We start from the raw sequence: 24,540 nt of genomic DNA on the forward strand, positions 1-24,540 counted from the left end.
ACGCTTCACACTCGGCTGCAAACCGCCCCAGTGCACGCTGAAGGTCCTGATTTGGCGAAGCCAACAGAACCACATCGTCCGCGAGCAGCAGAGATGAGATTCTGTGGTTGCCAAACCAGACCCCCTCTACACCCTGGCTGCGCCTAGAAATTCTGTCCATAGAAATAATGAACAGAACCGGTGACAAAGGGCAGCTCTGGCGGAGGCCAACGTGCACTGGAAACAGGTTTGACTTACTACCGGCAATGCGAACCAAGCTCCTGCTGCGGTCGTACGGGGACCGGATAGCCCTTAACAAAGGACCCCGTACTCCCGGAGCACTCCCCACAGGGTGCCCCGAGGGACACGGTCGAACGCCTTCTCCAGATCCACAAAACACATATGGACTGGTTGGACAAACTCCCATGAACCCTCGAGCACCCGATGGAGCGTGTAGAGCTGGTCCAGTGTGCCGCGACCAGGATGAAAACCACACTGCTCCTCCTGAATCCGAGGTTTGACCATCGGTCGAATTCTCCTCTCCAGTACTCTGGAATAGACCTTACCGGGGAGGCTGAGGAGTGTGATCCCCCTATAGTTGGAACACACCCTCCAGTCCCCCTTCTTAAACAGAGGGACCACCACCCCGGTCTGCCAATCCAGAGGCACTATCCCCGATCGCCACGTGATGTTGCAGAGGCGTGTCAGCCAAGACAGCCCCACAACATCCAGAGACTTAAGGTACTCAGGAAGGATTTCATCCACCCCAGGAGCCTTGCCACCGAGGAGCTTTCTAACCACCTCGGTGACTTCGGCCTGGGTAATTGATGGGTCTGCCTCTGAGTCCCCAGTCTCTGCTTCCTCTTCGGAAGACGTGACGATGGGATTGAGGAGATCCTCGAAGTACTCCTTCCACCGCCCGACAACATCCCCAGTCAGGGTCAACAGCTCCCCACCCGCACCGTAAACAGTGCTGGTGGAGAGCTGCTTCCACCTCCTGAGGCGTCGGACGGTTTGCCAGAATCTCTTCGAGGCTGACCGATAGTCCTCCTCCATAGCCTCCCCAAACTCCTCCCAGACCTGAGTTTTTGCTTCTGCGACCGCACAGGCTGCGGCACGCTTGGCCTGCCGGTACCTGTCAGCTGCCTCTGGGGTCCCACCTACCAACAAAGATAAGTAGGACTCCTTCTTCAGCTTGACGGCATCCCTTACTTCCGGTGTCCACCACCGGGTTCGGGGATTACCGACTAGAGATTGTCGGGCTCACCTCCACGCACAGCTTGGGCTCTGGTACCCAGCTCCTGGAGAGGGGCTGGACGCTAGATAAAATGAAACAGCTTTTTAAAAAATAATAAAATAGTTGCTGTTCAAAGAGCGTTTTATTTAGAAGCAGGTGATGTTCTGCTGGATTCTCGGGACCAGGTGAAGGTCTCTTCTGCAGCTTTGAACTCTGGTGGTGTTGCTGAAAAGCAGAGATGTTTTCTTTCGACATCAATGGAAGTTTGTTTGTCTGCACAGCAAATGTTCCTGATTGGGACAAATAAAAATGTTTCTTTAAATATAAAGAAACACTAAACAGTTTATATATATATATATATATATATATATATATATATATATATATATATATATATATATATAAAGGGGGGGGAACAGGAAAAAAAAACGCCCGAAAAAAGAAGTTATTTAAAGTTGAGCTTTTGTGGTGTCTGAAAAAAGCTGTAGCTTTATTTGGTAAAAAATAAAGACTGAACCATTTAGAAATGGTTATATATCTAGGTCTTATTCTACTTCTTCCTTTACTTCCATGTATTTTATGTATCTTATTTTTGTTTTATTCGTGTTTGTATGACTGTTTTATGACTGTGTTTTTTTTTTTTGTCTTTTTTTTTTTGTCTTTTTTGTGCTGGTGAGCCGAAGACAATTTTCCACATCGGTGGACAATAAAGAATTATTCTATTCTATTCTAAATTAAAGTGTTCATTCAGATCAACTCTGCTAAAAGGCTATGCTAACGTTAGCCGATCATTAAACCTTCAAAGCAGTTCAGTAAACGTCACGTTTTATTTTTACATTATTCTCACCTCGATAAAGCTGCAGAACTAAACTCCGTTGAGCAAACTGGGACTTCGCATATATCCAAAAAGTGGGAGATTTTGGAATGAGTGGGTTTGCTCCATCACCCAGGCTACCTGCCTCGGTCTTCCCAGTGATGATGCCTGAAGGCCGGCTTCTCCGTGCGGGTCGGCCCGCTGTCGCGTTTTGATCGATATCCCACCAAGTCGTCGGTCCTCCCTCGGTCGGCGGTCACTCCGAGGGAGTGAAAAACAAGCTTCTCCCAGCAGGGTGATGGGAGAATCATTCTGCTGTTTTTTAAAGCTTTTTTTGTGGTTCAGGCGACGCAAATTCAAGATGGCGATCGCTGAACTTTTTCAGATTGTGTAAACAGCCACAGTGTGACGTGGCAATCTCCGCCCCCCACCTTTTTTTTTTTTTTTTTTTGCCTCTTCCAAAGCGACACGTTCGACGTCATGCATCCGACGGATCCCCATGCGTTGACGGATTGGCCTGACGGATTCAGTGTGAAAGGCCCATAAGATTTATAATATAAACTGAGTATGCTGTCTGTGATGGCTGCTCCACTCTGCAGCTGTTGTTGATTTATGTATGTACAAGAAATTAGTGTGCATTACTGTCACATAACAGTTTAAATTTGTCATGTAATTCACAAGTACAGATTTCACAAATTTTATCATGCTTCTTTCAATTTTTTTTCTTTCTTCACAGCTGTCAAAAACCAATTTCTCCAACAACAATGATTTCCGCTCATTCCTTCAGTCACTATGTGCTACCTTTAAGGAGTTCAAGATGCATGAACAAATTGAGAATGAGTACATCATCAACCTGCTGCAACAGCGCTGCTGCACTGCGTACAATGTCCATGCTGACAACAAGCTGTCAGAGATGCTGTCTCTCTTTGAGAAAGGGCTGCACAGCGTTAAGGTAAATGTGCATTATTTTGTTTATTTTTAAAGTACATGTACCTGTCCTGCCAAGGCCTGAAAAGGGCAATCGTTCTTGTTTTCAGGCTTTATGCTTTCACACTTGCAAATTTTAGCTGATCCTGTAAGGATAGTGCTGTTCACACTTATGCCATCCTCACGCAAAATCAACTGGGCTGGACGCAATATGTACTGCGTCCCAGGAGTGATGCGCTTCCTCAAATACACGGCAGTTGCCATGATTTCTCATCCTTAATAGTTCACAGTTGATTCAGAACGTTCAAAAATAGATTTTTAAAATGATGTCTCCGTTTTATTTCTCACTTGGCAACATTTTAGCGAGTAACTGCTTCTGTCCCTCTGTCTTCTGTGGGGTCCGCCTGCTCTGTGTGTGAGCATGGACTGTTTGAGTAACTTGGAGTGGTATTCATCTAACCGTCAGTTGCTGAACAATTCAGATTGCTCCTGTTTGCTCCTCAAAATCTAGATTAATCCACAGCAGAAGAACTTTGACTGCATGCTTAGTTGGTCTCTGTGCCATGGAGTGGCGCAGAGAGGAGGAACACCTGCAGGAGCGTGCTGATGAGCGTTGGAAGGAAACTTTGAGCCGATTTGGTGTCACTGTCCACTTCAGCATACTGCAGCAATGAAACTGAAACTCCGGTGCAGCAGGGTTTAATTGTGCGCATGTCAGAGAAGAATGCTGTCACGCTCTATTAAGGATCGCCATTAATCAAGACGGATCAACACGCTCAGTTGCGACCTCCACGACATGAGACAAAATGAGGGTGGTGTGTGAAATTTGTGGATGTTTTTGACGTCCAAAAACATGCTCCACGAATATCACACACCACCACACATTCAGAAACCTATTCAGATGCGTTAAGTCACATTAAGAATGTCAGGAATGTGTCAAGAATGATGCAGATATGACTTTTTTAATGCGTCCTGCCTATGTGTAAATGCAGCATTATGTCTCAAAAAGGACTAACCAGAATGATGCAATTGTGTAAATGCCTGACTCTGTTCCTCCCCAGTATTTTTGTAAACGAGAAAGGAAGGTTTAATTTCTGTGGGTGAGATCTAAAATGTAGACTTCTGACACTTTCCTCATTTGTGGTATTGCAAAAAACAGCAAATGCATAGTCCATGTTCCCAAACAGTTTAAATTAGAGTGCCTATTTTCTTCAGTTTTTTTAATTGGAAAAAGATGAAAAGACTTACTGAAATTTTGATGTATTTTGTCAAATTTTCGGTGGGTCAGAAGCTTACAAAACATTTAGTATTTGGTGGCATCTCCCTTTAACTGCTTAACTTGAGTCAAATGGTTTGGATTGCTTTTGAAAATAATATATTTTACTGGAAGTTTCGCCCATATCACTCTGAGAGAACTGGTGTAATTTAACAAAAATTGTGCGCCTCCTTTTTATATACAAATGATGAGCAGAATGAATGTATTTTTAACAGTTCAGACATCATTCAGTTACTACTACTACTAGTAATGTGAGTGTCCTAGTTTTACTACTGCAATCCTACGTTATGTGGAATTAATGAGACCATATAAAAATGTTTACACAATTTACAAACATCATGAAACTGCTTGCATTGAAAGTTGTTTTTTTTTTTCTTTTTCTTTCTTTCTTAATGCATGGCAGAGCTGTTCAAGTGACAAGCATATACAGTGCGCTGACTTTAATGTTAGTTATATTGAATATTATGTACTGAAGAATAAAGACATAGTTGCAATCTAAGCTTCAAATTATACCTCAGCATGAGTTTAAGTCCATTCCACCCAGGCGTGGTTCCTACCCAGTACCTGCCAAAAATAAATTAATTAATTGTATGCATGCATGCGCCAGATAATGTGTACCACAAAAGCAGAACGGAAACTATGGCAGCGATTGATTGTATTCACATCAGTTATGTTTGTGCTATTCTTAAACTTTTACTTTGTTGCCTGCAAGCTCTGGATGTCTTGGCTTAACTTGTGAGAGTGGCGACAACTAGTGACATGAAGCCATAATGTTTCCAAGCTTGTTCCATTGCACTGTGCATTTACTGTGTTCATGCATTGCAACTCCATAGTCATGCCTGTCTCATTGTCACCCAGTGGAGTGTAGATAGAAGTACAGCGAGGTGTCCAGGGGGCATCCGGAAAAGATGCCCAAGCCACCTCAACTGACTCCTTTCGACGTGGAGGAGCAGTGGCTCGACTCCGAGCTCCTCCCGAGTGACCGAGCTCCTCACCCTATCTCTAAGGGAGCGCCCAGCCACCCTGCGGAGGAAACTTATCTCGGCCGCTTGTACTCGCGATCTCGTTCTTTCGGTTATGAGCCAAATCTCATGACCATAGGTGAGGATCGGAACGTAGATCGATCGGTAAATCGAGAGCTTTGCCCCCCCTACTCAGCTCTCTCTTCACCACGACGGTCCGATACAGCGGCCGCATCACTGCAGCTGCTGCACCGATCCATCTATCGATCTCACGCTCCATCCGTCCCTCACTCGTGAACAAGACCCCGAGATACTTAAACTCCTCCACTTGAGGCAAGGACACTCCACCGACCTGAAGAGAGCAAAGCACCTTTTTCCGGTCGAGAACCATGGCCTCGGATTTGGAGGTGCTGATTTTCATCCCGGACGCTGCACAGTTGGCTGCAGACCGCCCCAGTGCACGCTGAAGGTCCTGATTTGGCGAAGCCAACAGAACCACATCGTCCGCAAACAGCAGAGACGAGATTCTGTGGTTCCCAAACCAGGCCCCCTCTACACCCTGGCTGCGCCTAGAAATTCTGTCCTTTAAAAATAATGAACAGAACCGGTGACAAAGGGCAGCCCTGGCGGATGCCAACGTGCACTGGAAACAAGTTTGACTTACTACCGGCAGTGCGAACCAGCTCCTGCTGCGGTCGTACAGAGACTGGATAGCCCTTAGCAAAGGACCCCGTACTCCCGGAGCACTCCCCACAGGGTGCCCCGAGGGACACGGTCGAACGCCTTCTCCAGATCCACAAAACACGTGGACTGGTTGGGCGAACTCCCATGAACCCTCGAGCACCCGATGGAGCATGTAGAGCTGGTCCAGTGTGCTGCGACCAGGACGAAAACCACACTGCTCCTCCCGAATCAGAGGTTCGACCATCGGTCGAATTCTCCTCTCCAGTACTCTGGAATAGACCTTACCGGGGAGGCTGAGGAGTGTGATCCCCCTATAGTTGGAACACACCCTCCAGTCCCCCTTCTTAAACAGAGGGACCACCACGCTGGTCTGCCAATCCAGAGGCACTGTCCCCCATCGCCACGCGATGTTGCAGAGGCGTGTCAGCCAAGACAGTAAACAGTGCTGGTGGAGAGCTGCTTCCGCCTCCTGAGGCGTTGGACGGTTTGCCAGAATCTCTTCGAGGCCGACCTCCATGGCCTGACTAAACTTGGCTGTTATAGATGGAAATGAAGTAGACATTGTTTGGTTACCATAAAATGTAAGGTTTGTGGAAAAATTTCTTTGATTTCAGCCACAATGTATGTAAACCTCTGGCTGCAACTGTGCCATGTTGATTTACATAACGATTGATTGGTCCATTTTTAAACTTCAGTTGTAACTAGATAAAGCACAGATTCAGGTGTGAAATGTCAAGTTTTTTTTTGAAGATTTCATAGTGCATTTGAAATGCTTGAAATTTTTTATTTTAACTGTCTTGTAATGGACTATTGGGCAGGGTAGTCTCGTTTGTTGGTGGGGTGATAATGGGGTTAAATGAAAGGGCATTGATGTAGTAATTCCACTTCCAGGGTCAGCCCCATTATCATTATTCACATTAAATCTCGCTAAAACAACCTCTCCTATTTGCCTTGTCTTCTCTTCTTTGGAAACTGAAAAAACTAACAACTGACTGCTTCTGTGATTGCAGCTCAACAAAACAGTACACCATCATTTCGTGTGAAGTATTGCTGTGTTTGTGTTGCACAATGGCAGACTGTCCCTGGAAGTGGTTAAATCCCACGATATCACGCAGGGGTTCTAATGAGAGTGCGGTGCCCCATTACAGCATTTTATTAAGTAATAATTGATCCTTTTTGTTTTTTATTTTAAAGAGCGAGTATGAACAGCTTAACTATGCCCAGCAGCTGAAGGAAAGACTAGAAGCTTTCACACAGGACTTTCTACCCCACATGAAGGAAGAAGAGGAGGTACAAGGAAAATGCATTCAATTCATGCTTATTAATATATCATTAAAGTATACTTTTGCCAGTTGTAAACTAAAGAGATGCATTTCAGGTTTTTCAGCCTATGCTCATGCAGTACTTCACCTATGACGAGCTGAAGGACATAAAGAAGCAGGTGATAGCGCAGCACTGCAGCCAGCCGCAATGGGACTGTGCAGCTGAGGTGCTGAAGGGTTTCAGTCTGTGGAGCCAGGCCGCGCAGCTGCAGAAAGCCTTCAAATATGCAGATCACGAGAAGACTGATTATGGTGAGTTTCTATATTAACAGTTAAAGGACATGTCGCATGTGTTTTAACTTCCCAGTTAGCAACACATCACCAAAGTACTCATGATTGTAAATCCCTCTGTGCACATGCACTCATAATAAGTAGTTTCTGATGATTTTTTTTTTTTTTTTATTCCTCTCCTGAAGCAAGGAAATGGGTGCATTGCCGGAAAACATCTAACTCGGCAATTCTCTGCATGTGATGTAGTTAAGAGCAGTGGTGGGCACAGTTCCGATAATCCGATAATTATCGAAGATAATGTTTTCATTATCGGATTATCTTTTCAGATAACTTTGAAAAACATTATCGGACTAATTATCTTCCGATAAATCTTTGTCCGATAATTTTTAGACCGTTAACGTGGTAAACAAATCTGAACAGCTACAAACTCTTATAAAATTTAAAATCAGTTGAACACCTACCTGTTAAATGTTTTGTAGCAGATGTGTAGTTCTACCCTCTGCAAAAAGAGGAGAGCTGCTTCTAGAAGAAACCGCTCTATCCTCTGCAGGCAAGGAGAACTGGTCTCTCTCACTCACACACACAAAAAAAACCTTTTCTTTTAACCCCATACTGATACGACGGCAATATCACCCAAGTCATCCAGAGGCATGCATTTTTAACTTATGGTTCAAATTTGAACAAACTTAATTTCGGACAAGTTATTTAAATTAACGTCATCTCTGAAGTTTTATTTATTTTTTTGAACATATTTTATTTCAAAATATGCAAATTACAATGTACATGTATAGAAACACAGAACAATTGGCTTCTTAGCAGTCAGTCTAAACAATTACAGTATAGAATATAAATTGTTAATGTAAATAAATTATTATAAATATAAATACAATTTACAAAATGTATCCCAAAAGGGGATCTCTATACAGGAAAAAAAACCCCAAAGAAAAACAATCTGAGTAGTATATTGGCATTAGTATAAATTTATGATTTGTTGTTTATTATTTGTTCGACCACCCAAAATGTCCCACTACAGGAGCCCATATATCATTAAATTTATCTAAAGTAAGACGAAGCTGTGCTATGATTTTCTCCATTAAATAAACTCTTTTCAGGTTTTCTTGCCATTGAACTATAGTAGGAGGTGGAGCTTTTAACCATGACTTCGTAATTGTTTTCCTTGCTACAAGTAGGAGTATCTGAGTAAGCTTGGTCTCATATTTCTCTAGTCCATGTCCCAAAAATATTGACAGGAAGCAGTATGTGGGGTCCCTGTGGATAGTTTTCCCTATTATGGTTCCGATCTCCAATAAAATGCCTTTCCAATATACATTTAAGACAGGGCAATCCCAAAGAATATGTGTATGGTCTCCGATGTGATTACAGTTCCTTCAACATAAATTTGAGTTGGTGCCATCAAATTTAAATATTACTGAGGGGGTTCTAAAAAAACGCATCATGAATTTCCAATTAAATGCTTTCCAAACTGGACTATTTGTTGTTTTATGTACATTTTCACATGCCCGGGTCCAATCTTTATCTTCAATAATTATATTTGCTTCTAGTTCCCATTTTCCCTTTACATCAAACGAGTTATCTGACAAATCAGATTGTAACAGATTATACAATTTGGATACAAGTTTGTTTTTACTTTTTTCTTCAATGGTTTTGATTAAAAATAATTCTATCGGAGATGGCAACCTTTTTAAGTCCTCCCATTGATCTCCTGACTGTATATAGTTCCTTAATTGTAAATAACGGTAAAAGTCCTTTGAAGACAAACCAAACTTATCTTGTAGTTGTTGAAATGATTTTAAAATGTTCCCATCAAAACAATTGGTGTAAAGTTATTAAACCTTTTTCTGCCCAATTTGAGAAACCTGCATCCATTTTATTCGGTTCAAAGTCAATACGTTTTGTGATCCGTGACACACATGAATTTGCAAGTGGTAAGTCTAATTTTTTTTCTCACAATTAGCCAGACAACCCAGTCCACAAACCCTCGCATTTCTGCTGCCCAATAATAGAACTTAAAATTTGGTAGCCCCAAACCTCCATTTGCTTTTAAGCTAGTCAAAAGCTTCCTGCGAATTCTAGGCTTTTTTTCTTTCCATATAATTTAGAGATCATTTTATCTATGGATTTGAATACAGATGCAGGTATCCAGACAGGGAGGGCCTGGAAGAATATAGCAGACGTGGTAAAATGTTCATTTTTACAGATTCAGTCCTACCAAAGAGAGACAGTGGAAGAAATATCCCATCTTTCCAAATCTAATTTAATATTTGAAAGTAAATTACCATAATTCTCATTGTACAATTGAGAGAAATTTGGTGTGATCATGACTCCTAAATATTTAAACCCATGTAAGCCAATTAATGCAACTATTTTGTCCAGCTCTTTGGTCTCTCCCCTACCATCATCATAGCCTGTGATTTTGCCTCATTAACTTTGTACCCAGAGACTTGCCCAAACTCCCTCAGACAGTTCAGAAGTTCTGGACCTATGGTCAGTGGTTGAGTGATATACAAAATATCATCTGCATACAGTGACAGTTTATATTCTGTTACTCCTCGTATTTTAGGATTTTTCTAATTATTTCAGCTAAAGGTTCTATACTCAGAGCAAACAGCAGGGGGCTCAACAGGCAGCCTTGCCTAGTCCCGCGCTCTTATTCAAATTCTTCTGAGGCAATTCCATTTACTATCTCACTTTTGAAGTGGGATTCAGTACAGCATTTTAAGCCACTTAACGAAACTGGAGTTAAATCCCATTTTTTCCAGCGAGTGTTCCAAATATATCCAATCTACCCTATCAATGCTTTCTCAGCGTCTAGGCTAAGAAGCATGATGATTCATGGGTTAGTTGGCAACTATCATAATATTTAATGTCCTTCTGATATTGTTTGTCCCTAATCGACCTTGAATAAATCCAGTTTGGTCTGTTCCTATCAGAAAATTTATATGAGTTTGAATTCTTTAGCCAGTATTGAAGATAATATTTTAAGAATCACTACATAATAAGCTTATTGGTCTATACGATGAGCAATTAGTAGGGTCTTTCCCTTCTTGTGAATCACCGATATTGGTTGCTTGGGACCAGGACTTGGGTGGATTCATTTTTTGTTAATGCATAATTGAACACTCGCTGCAGTACTGGAATAAGTTCACCCCTAAAACATTTGTAAAATTCCCCAGGATATCTATCAACGCCTGGGGATTTATTCGCTTTTAAATTTTTATCACATCTTCAATTTCTTTTCTGAGATTGGTTTGGTTAATGCATCGGAATTGGGGAATTTGTAAGTCTTGGTAGGTTAATTTTTCAAAAAAACTTTTTTATCAAGCCTTCTTATCAGGAATATTAGAAGAACTATGAAGTATTTTATAATACATTGAAAAGGCGTCCGCTATCTCTTTAGGATGGGATACTACTTTTTTGGAGGCAGGATTTATGATCTTTGCTACCGTACGATTGGCTTGGGCTTTTTGTAGTTGGAATGCCAACAATCTACTAGCTCTGTTTCCCCGATTCATAATACCTTTGATTAGCAAATCGTAATGAGCCTTCAGCTTATATGTTAACAGGTCATTAAGTAATTGTCTCTGTTGTTTTAAAGAATTAAAGTGCCCTCATCATTAGTTCTTTTATGTCTTTTTCTAGATCTAGAATATTTCTTTCCAGTCTTGCGTTCTTTTCCTCTTTCTTTTTTATTTTAGATGAAAGGCAATGAGTTTGTCTCTCAATACGGCCTTTGCTGAGTCCCAAGAGTGGCTGTCGATAACGTCGCCATTGTCATTATTTTCATATATTCTTCAATCCTGTTTTATGTATTGTAGCATTTGGTGTCATTCAGGAGTGACACATTCAGTCTCCATTGTTTCGGGCCAATGTTGTCATCTAACTTTAATTGAAGAATTTGGGGCATGTCTGAAATAGTTATTGATTCTATGGGACATTTAATGACTTTATATGCATCTTTCTTTGGTACGCAAAACATGTCTATCCTGGAATAACTCTTACGGACTTTGGGGAAAAAAAAGTGTATCACGTTGTTGGGTGTGTATGGTGCCATATATCCACCAAGCCATCTGATCCATTATAGTTTTGTAGTACTTTTGATTTTTTTGTCATTTGTCCTTGTTCAAAAGGCTGTCGGTCTAATTTCTGGTTCAAAATACAGTTGTAATCTCCGCCACAATCAAAAACCCTTCTGCAAAGGAAGATAAAACTTCTGATATTTCTGTAAAAAAAAAAAAAGAGGGTCATCAGTGTTTGGCGCATATATGTTTAGAATTGATATTTGACCATTTCCTATCGTGCCCACAGCAGAATGTAATGCCCCATCTTAAATCGCTATGAGTCTTTTCGACAATGAAATCTAGAGCTCTATGTAACAAAATGGCTACTCCTCTTTTTTTATCTTCCTTATATGCTGAACTGAATATTTGTCCCACCCATTCTCTTCTTAGCTTTAAATATTCTCTTTCATCAAGGTGGGTCTCTTGGAGCAGTGCGATTGAGCAGTTTAGTTTTTTTAGTTGGGACAAAAATCTTTTCCTCTTTATGGGATGATTAATACCATTTATATTGTAACTGACATTGAGTTTGTTCATTTGTAAAATCAAAAAATAATAAACATGACATTAAACAAATTTGTTGCTTGAGAGCAAAAGAACGGAATAACAACTGGTTGTGTTGGCACAAGTATTTTTCAGAACGTGGAACATCAAAACAGACCTCCAAAACTCCAGTGGCACATCTCCAAAAAAAAACCAAAAACCTAATGAAAATAAGTACGAAATGAACATGCCACTCCCGTTGTCCTTTGGGCAGAGAGTAACAACTCTCTGGATGATTTGCACTCAGTGCAGCAGTGACGATCTCCCAGGAAATCCTGTGATGATGTTTAGATCGCCATAAAGGCCAAGCTCCCATTGTTGTAAATTGCTTACCCCCCCACCCCCGCAGACCTGATTCAAATTTTATTTATTTATTGGACCGAAACCCCCTATCTTAATTAACATTACTACCTGTCTTTTTTTTTTAAATTTAATTCTTTTTTTTTTTCAGTCATTATTGTACTTTTTTTTTGTTTTATCTATTTTATGAAATTATTTTTATTTTTCTCCATTCATTGTATACTTCTTTTAAGCTCTAACAATTCGACCAAGTAATGATTATACATATGTCTTCTTCAGTCACTCACAAGTTATTATTTCCCTACATTCAGTCCCATTGAATAAAACTTCTTATCTCCGATGTTTTCAGTTGGTATTGGTTCCTCCTCCCGCCGGATTGTGTTGTCCAGGCGTTTTGGGCCAGTTCCATTTCCAGAGCTTCTCTGTCGTCTATCTCCACTTTCACACCTAACTCTTCCAATGTAGAGCGTGCCTCCAGCAGCGAGGGGAAACTTTAGTGCCTGATGCAAGAAGATTCTCAGCTGAGCAGGATAACGGTGACTGCTCTTTGATGTTGCACTCGCTAAGCTTCTTTATCACTTCTCGGAATATCTTTCTCTTTCTCTGCACATCAGACGAGTAGTCCTGGTCCAAGTAGACACTGTGCCCAAGTATTGAATGTTACGTTGTTTCTATGCCTGTTGTAGCACTGCTTGTTTCACTCGAAAGTCCAGAAATCATACAATAATTGACCGCGGTGGCGCCGTGTCTTTGGGTCTCTGTCGAGGGCTCGGTGCACTCTTTCCAGTCTAACATCAGTCCCATCCTCTAAACTCCAGTGTACTTTTCAGGAAGTCTGTCACAAAAGTCATCATATTATCTTTTCTCGGCTAGGTCTGGTATCCCGTAGATTCTTATATTATTGCGGTGAATGCTGCTCAGCCTCTCGGCGGAATAAGTAGCTTAGCATCCGCTCATGTTTTGTGTGCCAGTCTTCCACATCACTCACTCTTTTCTCCGCTTCAGTCACTCTTCCCTCGAGACTTTCCGTTTTTTGCTTAAGTTCCTCCAATTTAGTCTCCAGCCTGTTAGAGGAATCCTTTAACTCTTGAAACAAAGATGCATTTTCTTGTCTAAGTTTCCGCAATTGGTTAGCACTGCGTTTTCCGGGTTAGCTTCTTCCATAGGTTTCAGTGGGACTTGTGTAGCATCGGTAGCCATAGCCTCAGTTAGCTTTAGCTGCTTTTGGCCTACCTTCGCGTCATCATTTTTACTTCCTTTCGGGTCTTTTCTTTGCGCTTTCTAGTTGGACATGTTCACTACTGTTTCTTTATCACATAGTCGAGTGTTCATCTGTCAGTTATATGTCAGGTTTCGGGTATATTTGACAAGATCTGTCGGAGCCGAGGGAAAGCGTGCCGCTCTAGGCCATGGCGTAGGCAGAAGTCCATGTCTGAAGTTTTATAAAGTGAAAATATCAGATATATGTTTTAGTTTTAAAGTAATGCGCTAATTTTTAAGGTTTTAGTGTGGACATGCTGTGTCCAGGTGCATTATGGGTATAGGATAATCTCAGTATGTTCACGACATGAAAAATGTATTTGAGACACTCTGATAAGGCTCCACAGACAATAGCATTAAACTCTAGTGCCTAAAACTCTTGTCAATATATTCTCTGGGTTTATAGACATCATTGTGTTTGCGTTTATTAAATTCCACGCATCTTAAACGTAGCAGAGTAGCAGCAGACACAGATTACCTGGAATTTGTTTTAGCAAGTCTCTACTGCCATCTACTGGCCAGTAGTGTTCATGACAGTGTTCAAACTGAAGCTGGGGCTGATATTTTCAATCACTGTACCCCGGTTCCAGCTCAAACTGTACCACAGAACCGCGCAGTGTAAAAGTTCAGAGCACACGATTTATGTTCTCACACACATTGCAGGGCTGGATCCAGAGTGAAATCTGACAGATGCATTTTTTGCCCAATGATAAAATAAAAATTGTACACATCTGTTATTCAATAATCTTCATTCTTTTATTCATGTGCAACATACACTGTACACTTCTTTTAATATATTTATTACTTCATGGACCATAGTGAACACTTCTTTTTGTATAAATATGTCCTAAAAAAAACACTATAACAAAATTGACTGTAAACAGTATCAAATTTATTGCCAAAATCTTTCAATTATACCTGAATCTGACTGCATATATTCCTAATAATAATATATTGAGATACAGACAGTTCACAGAAGACACTTTCCATTGATACCAATCAAAATTAGAAACAGTCCAGCAGGTAACAATATTCATCATGTCCATGACTAAATATACTAAAACAAATACATCACAATTGTGCACATATCACAATGTGATATGTGTACAATTGTGATGTATTTGTTTAGTATATTTAGACTTTGTTGTGATTTGGCGCTTTATAAGCTGATTAAATTGAAATGAACATTTTATTAAGTCTTAAAGTAAATAAATCTGAAATTGGTCACTGGATCCTTAAACTTTGGGCATAATAACCAACATGGTGGATCCTTGATCTCTAGACATAAATAGGAATAAACAAAATCTGTAGTTTTTGTCAAAAGCATTTTCTTTCAGACATTACTGGCATGAATGTCTTTCCGTATATCTGAGCTGAGCTCTTGCAGCTGCTGTGCTGCACATCAGGATGTAATTTGTAAAGAAATACAGCACATCTCGTTTTGGGAGGGAAAAAAATGTTTGTCAGTTGTAGTTTCTTGTCTGTATTACAATGTTTGTAAGAGGTGTCATTTTATTTAAAGCGGCAATTCATTTTGAAGTTATTAATTCCAACCGGACTCTGTCTCGTCAGAGAGCCGTGCAGCGTTTAGAGATGTGCCAACGGAACGGAGGACGATTCTCGTTTCTTGACTGCAACAATACAAGAGTCCCAGTTAGTGACTTTAATCCACACAAAAGTGACTTGCGGTATTTTAATGGCTTTGAGGGGGTAAGAAGCGGACTTGCCGTTTCTGAAGAGCAGCGAATCAAAGAACCAACAAGCTAGTGGATCGAAGCATTGCTTCAGTGGTTCACGCTTCAAACTGGAGTTGCGCTGCAGAAACGGTTGATTACAGACCCGCTGCAGACCTATCTGACTTTATTTGTACATCCGTATGATTCTGAAACTCGGAAACATCCGTATAATTTACGGGCAGTCCGTGTAGGTTGACATGTATGGAGTCGGAAAACCACCGAAAATGTAATTTCAGTCATCATAGAATGCCTTTCAAACACACTATTGTCTGAAAACTATTTATAAACCACTCACTGTTTCTTGCTGAAATAAGCGCCCAGTTTTCCTTGCACAACTTTTTTCCTGGATGCCATGATCATCGACTCGACTGGACTGACGCTATGTTTGTTTGATCCGGTTTGAATTTTCCTGTGTACACCTGCGTGGTGCATTGTGGGATCCAATCAGAAGCTGTGTTCACTGCGGGGACACGCTCAGCACTATTTTGGATTATTTGAGTATTTACTTATTTATTTATTTATTTATTTTAAACAGACGATGAATTATGCGTAAAAAAATCTGACTGATGCAACTGCATCGGTCCAAGTCTGGATCCGGGTCTGCATTGTACGTTCAAAAACCACATCGGACTCGTGTTTCCAGAAGCAAAACGTAAACAGCTTTTTTCAAACTTGATTTACAAAAAGTCTTGATGGGAGACATCAAAGTTAAAAAAAAAAAACAAAAAACAAAAAAAAAAAAAAACAACAAAAAAACATTACAAGACAGGTCTGCGGTGTTTGCACAGGCACAGTGTGAGAGGTGGTCATGAGATGTTAAACGCAACTCGTTACTCCATGTATACTAAACGATGCAGGACACGCAATTAGCCTGAAACTTGGTGCGATCCAAAAAATTCTTGCACCAATGAAAAATCAACTGAAAAAGGGCCAAAACTTGCACTGGCACCAGTAGATCATGGCAGTGTTCTATTTATTTTGACACCGATTAAATCAGATGGTTATCTACCCCCTGGCAAAATTATGGAATCACTGGCCTCGGAGGGGTTTCATTCAGTTGTTTAATTTTGTAGAAAAAAAAGCAGATCACAGACATGACACAAAACTAAAGTCATTTCAAATGGCAACTTTCTGGCTTTAAGAAACACTATAAGAAATCAGGAAAAAAAATTGTGGCAGTCAGTACTGGTTACTTTTTTCGACCAAGCAGAGGGAAAAAAATACGGAATCACTCAATTCTGAGGAATAAATTATGGAATCATGAAAAACAAAAGAACGCTCCAACACATCACTAGTATTTTGTTGCACCACCTCTGGCTTTTATAACAGCTTGCACTCTCTGAGGCATGGACTTAATGAGTGACAAACAGTACTCTTCATCAGTCTGGCTCCAACTTTCTCTGATTGCTGTTGCCAGATCAGCTTTGCAGGTTGGAGCCTTGTCATGGACCATTTTCTTCAACTTCTACCAAAGATTTTCAATTGGATTAAGATCCGTACTATTTGCAGGCCATGACATTGACCCTATGTGTCTTTTTGCAAGGAATGTTTTTTCACAGTTTTTGCTCTATGGCAAGATGCATTATCATCTTGAAAAATGATTTCATCATCCCCAAACATCCTTTCAATTGATGGGATAAGAAAAGTGTCCAAAATATCAACTAATACTTGTGCATTTATTGATGATGTAATAACAGCCATCTCCCCAGTGCCTTTACTTGACATGCAGCCCCTATCATCAATGACTATGGAAATTTACATGTTCTCTTCAGGCAGTCATCTTTATAAATCTCATTGGAACGGCACCAAACAAAAGTTCCAGCATCATCACCTTGCCCAATGCAGATTCGAGATTCATCACTGAATATGACTTTCATCCAGTCATCCACAGTCCACGACTGCTTTTCCTTAGTCCATTGTAACCTTGTTTTTTTCTGTTTAGGTGTTAATGATGGCTTTCGTTTAGCTTTTCTGTATGTAAATCCCATTTCTTTTAGGCGGTTTCTTACAGTTCGAGTCACAGACATTGACTCCAGTTTCCTCCCATTCGTTCCTCATTTGTTTTTTGTGCATTTCGATTTTGAGACATATTGTTTTAAGTTTTCTGTCTTGATGCTTTGATGTCTTCCTTGGTCTACCAGTATGTTTGCCTTTAACAACCTTCCCATGTTGTTTGTATTTGGTCCAGAGTTTAGACACAGCTGAATTTGAACAACCAACATCTTTTGCAACATTGCGTGACGATTTACCCTCTTTTAAGAGTTTGATAATCCTCTCCTTTGTTTCAATTGACATCTCTCTTGTTGGAGCCATGATTCATGTCAGTCCACTTGGTGCAACAGCTCTCCAAGGTGTGATCACTCCTTTTTAGATGCAGACTAACGAGCAGATCTGATTTGATGCAGGTGATGAAAATTTACAGGGTGATTCCATAATTTATTCCTCAGAATTGAGTGATTCCATATGTTTTTCCCTCTGCTTGGTCTAAAAAAAGTAACCGTTACTGACTGCCACAATTTTTGTTTTTTTTTCTTGATTTCTTATAGTGTTTCTTAACCTTGCTAAAGTGTCAGCTTTCTGTTACTATTCCTTATGTTAACGGGTCAGTTTCGACCCGCGTCTTAAATCAGCCAAAAAAAATGCCCCCAAAACAGTGGTTTATTAACCAATTTGTTTGTTGCCTCTTGGTTACCTTGTTAGGCTTCCATATCCATGAAAACTTTGATTTTAATATTTTGGGTGTGGCCCCCACAGCCTTTTCTTTTACAGTATACCTCTCTTTTTAAATAAAAAAAAAAAGGAAAAATGAAACCTAAGAGAATTCTATAGATAAACAAAAGGTTCTTATGTTAGTATTATTAAGAAGTATTAGAACACATCTCTAAAATAAATTTGTTTAATTATTTTGTTATTTTAATATTAACTATAGTTACATCTAGGGTGTAGGGATCAGTTTTGACCCATATATATATTACGTCAAAAAAGAGAAACATTTCTTTTCAAATATAGAACTTTAATAAAATATAAAATGAAAAGCAGGACAAGTAATAATACAAATATAGATTCAGAAAATCAAAATGAAATAAATCAGGTTCTAGTTCCAAATATAGTCTTTGTGTGCAGGTACATGCATGCGTGTGTGTATTTGTTTAGAAGCATGTGTGGGGCAAAAAGTGGCACTTTTAGTGTGTTCTTTGCAGATATATTTTTTGCAGTTGAAGCACAATGTGTTTGTCTTTCTGTCCTTATTGCTAGGGCACACCTGACACCTCTTTCTTTTAGAATCAGGTGGCCTCAGTGGAGTTGTGGGAGTGCTGGTTGATGTTGAAGCAGGGCTGGCTGCAGCTGATGATGTGGTCGGAGTGCTGGATGAGCTCTGCAGCTCTCTGTCAATGGTTGCAGCGGCTGGGTCTCGGGGCACCCGTTCCCTTCTCTCAATGTGTGGCTTGACAAGCAAACTTCCTAGCTCCTCAAGAAACATTCTCCGCCTGTTGTTTTTGTTGGAGTTCCACCCTAAATGGATGTGGGTCCACAAGGACAAATACATTGTATGCGGACACATCTAGGATGTTGTAAAACACAACCATTGGCCATCTCCTGGTCATTCACTGGCAAGTTTAGGTGGCAGTCAGCTTTTCCAGGTTGTCCACCTCATTTTGTTTTTATGTAGTCCAGGATTACTTATAGGCTTTTGGTCCACTTCTTGTTGACACAGCTGCATCTTTTGTGAAAAGTGGACATAAGTACCACACTCCGGTTTTTTTTTTGGGACAGTATGAAACAACAGTCTCTACATACCCACGTAGAGACACGCCCACCTGGATGACCAAAAAAAGGTCATCCAGGTGGGTGTGTTTATCCAGGTGGGCATGTTTTTTCCAGATGGGCATGTCTCTACATGCCACTACATGGCCATCTGGATGGCCTTTTTTTGGTCTTAGGAAGCAGAGTATGAGGGACTATCAATAAAAGTAGTAGCGATAAATGGGGATGTTTGTTCAGTGAAGTAGATAAACGGGTAAAAAAAAAAAAGCCCCTAACATATTTATGACAGAGTTAGTGAGGTCACAGTATGTTTATGATTTCAGTTTTGACACTGAATATTGGTTAATAAGCTTGTATCATAACTGGGTGAAAACCGACCCCAACAGCCCAAAGGTCGTAATTTTCAAAAGAACATTTTATAATTTAGTGAAATTATTTTTCTTTTTTTTCTTTTGTTTAAATAAAGGTTCCTGACAAAGTCAAAAAGCCTTGATGCAAGAAACATATTTAAAAGGCACTTTCATGCATTTGAAACCTGAAAACGGGTCGGTACTGACCCTAACACTTTAGGAAGGCCAGAAAGTTGTCATTTGAAATGACTTTAGTTTTGTGTCATGTCTGTGATCTGCTTTTTTTCTACAAAATTAAACAACTGAATGAACATCCTCCGAGGCTGGTGATTCCATAATTTTTGGCAGTGGTTGTAATTACAACTTGGCTTTTTTTGAATTATTATTTTGAAAATGCCTTTTTTTGGCATATTTTACAAAAGCACATTTATCTCTAAACACCAACACACGACACACTTCACATTGGTTATGTAAACCAACATGTTAATCAGTGTTGCCGGAGGCACATTTTACCCAGAATGCCATCTGTTTGTTACAAAACTTCAGAATTGGTGCATTATTCAACATTACATTATATCTACATACGTTATATCTTAACTTTGCACAAACGACAGAATTGACATTAATGGAGTTATTCTATCAGTATTCATTTTATTTATGCACCAAACCATAAGTCAGCATTGCTTTATTTTCCAAAACCTCTGCCTGATGGCAGCGTTGTGATTGAGTGGAGAGTTGAGCTTTGTAGCTCCTCTCAGCTGTGTTTGTGCTGGAAGCCATGTAGTAAACTGGAACTTCCAGCAGGGGGCAGGACACTCAAAGACAGAAGTGCTGACTCATTGTTTGGGTCTGTGGTCGCCTTTGATGCTTCCAGAAGCGATCGTGGTGTTAAAACTCAAAATCAGCTTGTTAGTAGTTGCAAGTGTACCGGAGACAATACTGGAAGTTATTGGTTATCTGTAACTTCCGATACATTTTTGGGTGGTTTATTGTTTTAACTTTATCAAAGATAACTTTTCAGTTACCTGATTATCTGTTATCAAAGTTAATTTTTTAGTTATCTGTGCCCACCACTGGTTAAGAGCAAAAAAGGAACATCCCAGACAGACAGAGCAAAATGAATGCGGTTATGTCAAGTCAACTTTCACTGTAAACACAATGATTTGCTTTTGTTATACTAAAGGGTGCCATTACTTATGCAGTCTGTCATTTTGGCCTTGAAACTTTAATATAGAAAAACCTGAATTACATTTTGTATGAAATGACATTAACCCTGGGACTCTGCATCCTGGATCCCTTTCCGTCAAGGTACATGCACTTGCCCGTGTGGCTCCTGTCATGCCGAAGTGGTCTATGTCATATGTAAGGTTCGGTACTTGGGTCTTGGCCCAACACACCAGCCAGCGAAGTGATCGGATGTTCAGCTGTGATCGAGGTCTCTGTACGTGGATGGTCCGGTGTTCATGGCAGTCACAACAATTCAGTTCTGGGTGTTTGTAAGAAGTTCAAGACCCTGGTGTCCTGGAATAGGTGTATGGAGCTTCATGAATTAGACAACAAACTTACTGTAACTGCTTGTTGTTGTTTGTTTGTCCTGGTATGTTGTATCGTGGATGTTCCTCCTCTTTGGTGTTTCACATATTACATCACCTCACTATTACTGTCACCACTCGTTTTTGTTCTTGTTTGTCTGTTGTTTTGGTGTTCAGCTCTTCTTGATAGAAATTATATTAGCTTTAAACAAAATGTTATAGGCTGATCAACAAGAGCAGGTGAGGATCACACACATGCACACCACGTTCACACACACACACACACACACACTATATGTTATCTGTCTTGCAAGATTAAACTGTGTGTATGTGTGTATGTATATGTATGTATATATATATATATGTATGTGTATGTTCTGCCAGTTTTGGCATATACTGGCAGTATATATGCAGACAGGAGGGGAAAAAAAGAAAAATGGCATAAATAAAATGTGTACAGCCCAAGAGGGTGAATAGTTTTTGACAGGTATTGTATTTTTCTTTGCATGAGCTAGAGAACCCTGTCTCTGTGAAAAAGCTTTGAGAAAAGGAAAAAAGCATATGTGAAATGGTATACTCATTGTACAGCTTGAACTTGAATTTTTTATGCCATTTCAAATACAAAAAACTAAAAATTTCTAAAATAATCTTCCTTAAACTGAAATGAAATCTCTACAACTTGATATAAATTTATTTAAAAAATATAAAAGCCAAGGTGATTGGTTGCATAAGTAACGCTAGTTTGCTAGTTGGTTTTAGACAAGTCAGGGGGTGGATACATAAACATTTCAAAGTCATTGAATATGTCTTGGATTTTATTTGCATCAATTATGAAGAAATACAAATCATATGGCACTCTGGTGAATCTGTATTGAGTAGAGGGTTCTCAAAAACTGAGTGACTGTGCAAGGAGAAAAGTGGGAAAGACACCCAGACAATCCAGAAGAAGTTAGAGGCTTCTCTGGCTGTGATTGGAGAAATTGTGCATGATGCATGTTTTGCATTTTGGATCCCCAGGTATACAGCTTCATGATGAAGTGGTACAGAGGAGGGTTTAGTTTCACTAAAACATCAACTCTAGACTTGCATCTCAGATGTACCTTCTGGAAAGTTGTAACTGATGTTTTTGAGAATCATCTACTCCAGAGTTTAATACATATATTTAAGTTGATGGCAGTTTTTGTAAAGGTGTGTCGTTTAAAAGCTTCAGTGCAAAACAGCACCTCCACAGGTCATTTGTTCTAACTGTAGTCAGACTGTATAATACCTCCAAAATGTTTCAAGCACCATAATCACCTGCTGACTTTGCATTATCAACTACATCTACTGTCACTTTTTGTGCTTTATTACGTGCACAACTATGCCATTTATCCTGTGCAGTAATTTTACCCTATCTATACATACTCACTATATTCTATTTTTCACATAATCTGTTCATTTTGGTATTTATGCACCCACCAGCAAAGATTGCAGTCTGCTTTAGTTGCCTTTCTTTAATATAAATGCTTTTCTTCTTTACTAATGTATGACTCTTTCTGCTGCAACAAGTGATTTTTCTCCACTGTGGATCACAAGTTTATCTTTATCTGTTTTAATGTCACTTTCAGTTGATGATGCAGAATAAAACGAAATAAATTATTTCCTCCTTCAGAACTGGAACAGAACGTGACTTCAACCAGCATCTCTCAGCTACCTACAGAAATCATGCTAAGGCTCTTTCACTATCTGGGCCCTGAAGATCTCTGTCGCTGCAGTCAAGTGTGCAGTTCTTGGTTGGATCTTGCCAAAACTGGCTCTCTGTGGAGGCATCTGTACCCTGTGCGCTGGGCTAGAGGTAGGCTGCTGACAACTGTTAATTACCAAATGCTGGTCACTGGGCCAGGTTTCGTTGCAGTGTACATCTATTATTCTATGCAACAATGGTTTGCTGTGGGGAAATGTCTGCCTTTGTTGTAGGGGATTATTATCGTGGCCCACCTGAGGATCTTGGCCAGGAGCCAGATGAGCAATGGGTTAAGAGTCGTCAGGATGAAGGTCGAGCCTTTCAGGAATGGGATGAAGATGCTGATGTTGATGAATCTGGTGAGTTTGTTTTTGTCTAGTCAGTAAAAATAAATAAAACATCTCTCTCTCTCTCTCTCTATACACACACAGCGGGTAAAATAAGTATTAAACACCTCACCATTTTTCTCAAATGTATTTCTAATGGTGCTATTGACATGGGATTTTCACCAGCTGTCGGTATCAACCCAAGTAATCCACACATGCAAAGAAACCAAAACAAATCGTACAGAAATTAAGTTGTGTAATTAAATGGAATGACACAGGAAAAAGTACTGAATGGATTTACTGAAATTAATTTAGTACTTCATACAAAAGCCTTTGTTGGTAATGACGGCTTCAAGACGACACCTGTATGGAGAAACTAGTCATATGCATTGCCCAGACATGATTTTAAAAAGTATATTATATTAGCCAGATGGACTCTGTGTACGTGCAGGCATGCATGTGTATGGTTTGATCACGGGGAAACACCACACCGTTGTGAATTTGGCGAATTGTCTACACCACCCCCCCATTCATGTTACCGTCAGCTGCTGAACAGTTCATATCGCTCCAGATTGCTTCTCAACATCCAGATGAATCCACAGCAGAAGAACTTTGTGATTACATGATTAGTTGGGCTCTATGTCATGGAGTTGCACAGAAAGGAGGAGAGCCAGTTGTGTGGCTGCAGGAGAGTGCTGAGGAGCATTGGAACGAGACTTGGCCGACTTGGCGTCACTGTCATTCTTCGGCGTACTGCAGCAATGAAACTGAATGCAGGGTTTAATTGTGTGCACATGAGAGAAATGATTCGTAGTAGCGGACAGTGAAATGTGACACTGTTACAATTCATGTCGTCTTGACAGTTTCTATGTCAATTCATAACACGCGACAGTATAGACTCCAAGAACTGTCACAGGAACCACTACGAATGCTGTTATGCTCTGTTAAGGATCACCACTAATAAGACGTATCAACACGTTCAGTTGCAAACTCCATGACATGAGGTGAAATGAGGGTGCTGCGTGACATTTGTGGAAGATTTTCTTTTTTTTTTTCTTTTTTTTTTTTTTTTTTTTTTTCTTTTTTTGACAGCCAAAACTATGCTCCACGAATATTGCACACCTACATGCACTATTAAACCTATTCAGATGCGTTAAGTCATGTCAGGAATGTGCCACAAATGACAGAAAAATGACATTTGTAATGCGTCCTGCCTAGGGATGGGTATTGATAAGATTTTATTTATCGATTCCGCTTATTGAGCCGATTCTTTATCGATACCTCTTGTGAATTTTCTGTATACTAAAAGTAGGCTTTACAGATTTTCTATGTCAGCATTTTGAGTCTTAAAATAAATAAATATGAAATTGGTCACTGGATCCTTAAACTCTGGACATAATAAACTCTACATAGAGGATCTTTGATCTCTGGACATAAATAAACAAAATATGTAGTTTTGTCAAAAGCATTTCTTTCAGACATTTTGCCATTATTGTC

General features: G+C 40.0%; 1 protein-coding gene across 1 annotated transcript in view; it reads left to right on the forward strand.

Moving 5' to 3' along the window:
• The window catches only part of fbxl5 (F-box and leucine-rich repeat protein 5), a 101,384-nt gene that overhangs the window by 18,713 nt on the left and 58,131 nt on the right, over positions 1–24,540 (forward strand). Inside the window, exons 2-6 of the mRNA XM_034180549.1 lie at positions 2,767–2,982; positions 7,074–7,169; positions 7,258–7,453; positions 22,646–22,828; positions 22,951–23,076. Of these exons, the coding sequence (XP_034036440.1) occupies positions 2,767–2,982; positions 7,074–7,169; positions 7,258–7,453; positions 22,646–22,828; positions 22,951–23,076 (817 nt within the window). The remainder of the gene's footprint in view (positions 1–2,766; positions 2,983–7,073; positions 7,170–7,257; positions 7,454–22,645; positions 22,829–22,950; positions 23,077–24,540) is intronic.

Source organism: Thalassophryne amazonica, chromosome 10 (genome assembly GCF_902500255.1).
Source record: "Thalassophryne amazonica chromosome 10, fThaAma1.1, whole genome shotgun sequence".
NCBI lineage: Eukaryota > Metazoa > Chordata > Actinopteri > Batrachoidiformes > Batrachoididae > Thalassophryne > Thalassophryne amazonica.